Raw genomic sequence first — 6,038 nt, forward strand, 5'->3', positions numbered from 1 at the left:
CTGAAGCCCATCTGTCCGAAGTTCTTCGAACAGTACACTAGATATGAACTTGGGGACTGCAGAAGTAATTGTTTGAGAGAGAGATTGAACGCACAAAAAGACAATTTTACACCTGAGCCTGTTTTGGATAACAGTCATTGATTTTCTCTTTTAGTCTTTTGATTTTGTTTCATTGGAAATAATGATTTCTCTTCTGGGAACATCCTTTCTCATTTGGGGGGGGTCGGATTGACCTGCATTTGTGTCCTGTTCATGTGAGTCTACAGAGAAAGAGAAACTGATTGGAGGTTGAAATTTCCTACTCAACAATGCGAGGGAGACTTAAGCTTGAGCAGAGGTGCAGGAGGGCTACTTTGTAAATTAGTAGATTAAAAAAAAAAAAAATAGTTACTGAAAATGAGAGACTTTAGACCCTATGACTCAACATTGAATTCTATAAATGGTAAAATGATTTTCTGGCTAATCAGGCACTTGAATCATAGCTTTCCAACAGGAGATATGAAGTTTCTCTCTTTCTTCAGATCTCTGTATCTCTCTCTTTCTCTGTAGAACATTTATGGCACTGTTGAACAAAGAGGCAATTTGTTTATAAATAACAGCCAATTGTGACGTTGCAATGCATTTATGGAACCTTTTTGGGAAACTTGCAATAATTACGTGAAGCAATTTTTAATGCAGTAGCTTTGTGACCTCGAAATGCTAGTTTGGCACTGTAATTATTTTTTAAATTGATTGTGAACTCATTTTAAATACATTTTAAGGGCATGATTTTTCATTAATGATTATATTGATGAAAGGGATTGCTTCCCAGAATTCAGGGAGAGAGTATTTGGGAAAAGAGAGAAATATCTAAGAGCTCTGTTAAATGTCAACTTGTCAAGAGATGAAATGGTTTTTTGCTTATTTTCTTCTTCTTGTTCTTTCTTAACGAAACAGTTTTGTGTTGACTGTGAACATGTGTGGTATAAAGAGCAATCACCACTGTGCATATGTCTTTAAACCTACTTTAAATCATTCAATAAATCAAGTGTACACAAATGTAAAACATAACTAAAGGAAGCGTATTTATATCATTCGATGCACCGTGGCCTGTCATGTGTTTAGCCTGAATATTGCTTCGACACACCTGATTTTTCTTAAGAATTGTGAAACTGTGACTCTGTTTTAATTGTGCCTCCATAAATTACATGCTTTACATTGTAGTAGGTTCTATTACAATCAAGAGAATCGCTGAGGAAATTCAAGGTGAGTTGTGTACATTGTAAGTGCGAGTGGAAAACAGCACCAAGTGCACAATAAAAGAAGGCACCATTCGTACAGTAGATCAATGCAAGTTACAGCTATAGGACATCCACACTGCGTGTTTATACGCTCTTACCAGTATTTACACGTTTACAATATGAGCCAACTGCTGTGGGATTAATACACAAATATAAAATGCGTTAGATATAGAAGCAACACTTTACACATATAATCGTAGGCATTTTTGTCAGATAAACATAATGAAACATGATCTCACATTAGGGCCATGGACGTGCTCTTGCAACTTGAATGTGTTATAGTTATATTTAATGTGCAGTGTAAGCACGAGGAAAGCCTGACATTTTTATTTTGATCAGCAGAAGATTTTGTACTGTATGCTGACCATTTTTGCAGATGATGATGAGGAGGAGGATGACAAAGATGATGACGACGATGAGGATGACGACGATGATGATGACAATGATGATGATGACGATGATGACGATGATGATGATGACGATGATGATGATGACGATGATGACGATGATGATGATGAAGACGACAATGACAACAAAGACGATGATGACGATGATGATGATGACGATGACAACGACGATGATGATGAGAAGGACGACGATGACGACGGAAAATATCACAAGGGCTCTGTCTGTGCATACTGTGAATTCTGTGAGGTAAGTCTACCTCATACAAATACACAAATAAACAAATAATGTGGCAGCAGTTCTAATAAAATAGTTGACAATAAATAGCAATCTTTATCACTCCAAAATCTAATTTCCGCCAAAATGTCAAAATCCCCATCTTATTTGCCGTGCTTGATCTGCACATGTATGTATCCACTCCATAGTAGGGATGGGCAACTGCATGCCACACTTTGAGTGGCACCTTGATTAATTTAGGAAATTGGAGGTAAAATCCTAAGGAAAAAAAATGGGAAAACACAAAACTATGAGGAAATATTTAACAAAATAATAATAATAATAATAATAATAATAATAATAATAAAGCTGTGAATACGTGAATTCGCGACTGCCGAACTGGGAATATGCAGGAGTCGACTGTAGTTTTAAGATATGTCTTAGTTGCGCTTACACTGCGTCTTTTCTGCCCGTATACTACACCGGGATTAGCCCAAATATTTTTTGCAGTTTTGGAATGATGTACAGGACAAACATAGTATCTCAATAATCTTAAAAAAATATGTTAATTTTAGTGAAAAAAACTAAAATAAAACAATAATAATAATAATTAGTTAGGTAGTTCTTACACTTAATGTTGGTTTCTTGTTCAGCAGTTTTGTGCCATCATTGAATAGTATTTTTATGCAAGAGAGTCCTTTGCACTGGAAATTAAATGAGAGTATATGGTTGTCATGTTGTTTGCTTCAAAGCCCTTGGGTGTTGGGTTATGATAGTGGATCTTTTATACATGCATTGAGAAATGTATTATCAAAAATGACATACAGTATATTAAGAGCACATGTTTTGTGCATGGTCCTATGTGACCATACATTACGACTGATGAAAAATTGTGACCCCCTCCAGCATTTAAATTGTCCATCCCCGCTCTATAGGATATATGATACAGTATGTGACTCTTTTTGGCACGCCATCTCCTTTCAGCACTGTGACAGCTGTGATAAATGTCCTTGTGAAGAAGGAGACAAGTCGGAACACTGTGATGACTGCAAGGTGAGACACTTAGGGTAGCTTACAATCAGCATGTTTTCATCCTTCACATTATTTATTGTACTGTAAATACAAAATCCTTGAATACTGCATTACTACTTTAAAGGGTGGAAACAATCGAATGACAATTCAGCACTTATTCACTGTCCTCACATCACTGACACCAGCCTTTTTCATCAGCACTTTTCGCCCCCAACTTCAGTTTCAGTTATTTGGTTTTTGTTAACTGCATAACCTTGGTATCTATACCACCCTAACGCTTCCTAGTTAGTCATTAATACGTGTTGCCACCTAGATTTGTGAGATCATCCACTGTATATAACTGCCTGGGGCAGACATTTAAGCGTAAGTGCAGCACATTGTGAGTTAAGTGGTGATTCTCTTCATTCTTTTCACAGATGTGCGGTTTCTGCCATGTGTGTCCTGCATGTCAAACTCTTTGCCAACCCGGTGAGTGACTATAAAACTGACCATGATCCTCAAAAAAGTGAAGTTTAATGTTAACTTGCTCACTACGATAAAACAAGAGGATCTTTTAATGCTTGAATATTTGGCAGATAAATAGAAGACAACCCAACAGATCATCTACTGCATTACAGTTACATTGTTTTGGGTTGCCTTTTTCTGTAATTGAGCAGTGAATTGAAACAAATATTGCTGCAGTGTTTTATATGTCTGTATAATATTGGCCATAAGAAGAAATTTTGTTCCCTCCAGGGGGGTTCCTGGACAAAGTGACTGGGTCAATCTACACGTAAGTCATTGCTGTCAGTATTGATATGAATATGTGATAATCTCATTTCCAAATTGTATTAATCATTATGTGGAATCTACTTTTTGTGCCTCAATCCACAGGACCGTTGCCGATGTCTTTGAGGAGGATGATGACAACAACTGAGGGCTGCCCTCTCTTGACTAATCGAATGTCTCGCCTTCACTTCTGATTGCTTTTTTTTCCGTCACTTACTTGGGAAATTCCCTGGTGACTTAATAGTAATTGTGAAAATGATATCTATTTATGTGGTATTTGGTCAATTATAAAACAAAGCCCTGCTGTTGAGAAACATTAAATAGTTTGTGCCACTCAAATACAAAAACAACGTGTGGTATAAAAATAGGGTACATTTTCATTTTCATTGAGTGGTATTCTATTTATTTCTTGGAGTACTAAAAAACAGTATATGGTGATGTGTTACAGTGACGTGCAGTGAGGTTCCTGACTGGTGTGACCCTGACTCCGCTGGAGTTGGATATAAAAATATAAATATATATAAAATAGAAGAATAGCCTGTATTTCACCTTACAGGCTTTGACCTTAATTTAAATATTTTGTTCAAACAATGTATGCTTCAATCAGTCCCACACTGTTGAACAATGTGATGAGAAGAAAAACTAAATATTTGATATGAGGTCGAGCTCAATGTTGTTGTCATAGTTTTTTTTGCTGATCTCTCTTTGTTTAAAATTTAAAAAGCATTTGGACTTCAATTTATATTAAATAATCACCACGATTGTAAAATGACCAATTTGTCTGAAATCATGACTGCATTTCTGGTGTTTCTAAAACAGTAATCTGTGTCAAAATCAGAAAAGAATTTAATGAGTTATGATGAAATTTATTAGAGGCAGTTACCTCAAATTTAGTAAGTGGAAGCAATTGGCAGGGGCTCCTGGTTCATGGTGGCGGCTAGATCTGCACATATTCAACCAGCCGAGGCTTCCTCTGGTGCAGGAAACTCAACGTATGTGCATGGGCATCCAAAAGAAAGAGTCTGGGCGTGTATGGACCGCAAAAATAGTACAACCAATCTTCTCAATCTTTATTCATAACATTTCAGAACAATAGTGGTTCTTCTGAACGTGAACAAAGTTGGTGACCCAGTCCTCTCTCACATCTCTCTGGTACTTTGCATACTCAGCTGAGTAATGGCACCTGATTTATTGAGCACCACATTTGACCTGTGACCACACTCTGAGTGGCCCCTTGAATAATGAAAAATAAATAAATAAAAATTGAGGGAAAAAAGGTAGGTGGGATTAGAATTGATTGAGTTGATTTTTGTGAAAAATGCACAAATTAGAAGTATTAGAAGTCTACTACAGTGGACCCCTGAGTACATGAGGCTCAGTACTTACAAATTCACATATTCATGTTTTTTTTTCAATATTTTTACTGAATATTGGAGGTTTATCAGCATTTTTGTTGTTTAATTGTTGGGGTTTACAACAACAAAAAAAAAGAATAAACATTTTTCTTCCCAATGCATTGGTGTCAATCGTACATGGATTTCCCCCCCTCTCGAATAGTAGCATTCCACTGTATACTTTTAAGTTAAATAGTGGAAATCTGTGTATTAATATATAAAAACATAGTAGTACTAATTAATAGTATTAATTAATTAATTTATTTCTCTATTTATTTACACAAACCCAAATTCTTAAAAAGAAACCCAGATTGAATACATGTTTTTCTTGAGGAAAGGGTGGGAAATGGGGGGGTTGGGGGGGTGCTAATCCCAGAAAAAACAAACAAACAAACAAAATACAAATTGGGGAACAAATCTTGAAAACACACACACACACACACGCTGCCACGGACTTGCGCTGGTGCTCGGGTGGACGAGTCCTCCGTCCAGTGGGTCGTTCTCCAGCGCCAAAGAAACCACGAGCGTGTGGCGGAGCGCCAGCTCTGCAGCACTCCCCGCTACGAAGCCCACACATTGGGCACCCCTGCTCTATAGTATCATTTGCCTATCAGTTGTCTATAGGAAATGTTATGAGTACACCTCTACATAACATTGTATCATTGAATAAAAACAATTACAACTCTGCTGAATACTTTTATTAACATTCTTCATACTCCCTGCGCACACTCTGACAATGAGTTGCAACTCCCACCTTTTGTAGTGCAATTCATTACACTTAATTGTATTTCCTTGAATCACACGTTCTGTGCAGCCCCAGTTAAGATTCTCCAGCATTTTCTTTGATTCTCTCGTGTTTATAAATGTAAACCCTGGAACTGTGCCTGGTTATCACTGAAACATTATAGAGATTTGACAAGACGAAAAAAATGGCTATTGGCTC

General features: G+C 36.9%; 1 protein-coding gene across 2 annotated transcripts in view; it reads left to right on the forward strand.

The window, feature by feature from the left end:
* LOC147134779 (uncharacterized) overlaps nucleotides 1–5,129 on the forward strand; it is a 7,425-nt gene extending 2,296 nt beyond the window's left edge. The window contains exons 2-6 of one of the 2 annotated variants that reach the window (XM_086056029.1): nucleotides 1,819–1,934; nucleotides 2,886–2,954; nucleotides 3,350–3,401; nucleotides 3,669–3,705; nucleotides 3,807–5,129. In XM_086056029.1, the coding sequence (XP_085912155.1) occupies nucleotides 1,819–1,934; nucleotides 2,886–2,954; nucleotides 3,350–3,401; nucleotides 3,669–3,705; nucleotides 3,807–3,849 (317 nt within the window). In that variant the 3' untranslated portion in view covers nucleotides 3,850–5,129. Of the gene's footprint in view, nucleotides 1–1,700; nucleotides 1,935–2,885; nucleotides 2,955–3,349; nucleotides 3,402–3,668; nucleotides 3,706–3,806 lie in introns of both variants that reach the window. The other variant, XM_086056028.1, reaches the window with a different exon arrangement.
* The last annotated feature ends 909 nt before the right edge of the window (nucleotides 5,130–6,038 follow it).

This window comes from Filicampus tigris, chromosome 16 (genome assembly GCF_054856515.1).
Source record: "Filicampus tigris isolate MCC_2025a chromosome 16, RoL_Ftig_1.0, whole genome shotgun sequence".
In the NCBI taxonomy this organism is placed as follows: Eukaryota; Metazoa; Chordata; class Actinopteri; order Syngnathiformes; family Syngnathidae; genus Filicampus; species Filicampus tigris.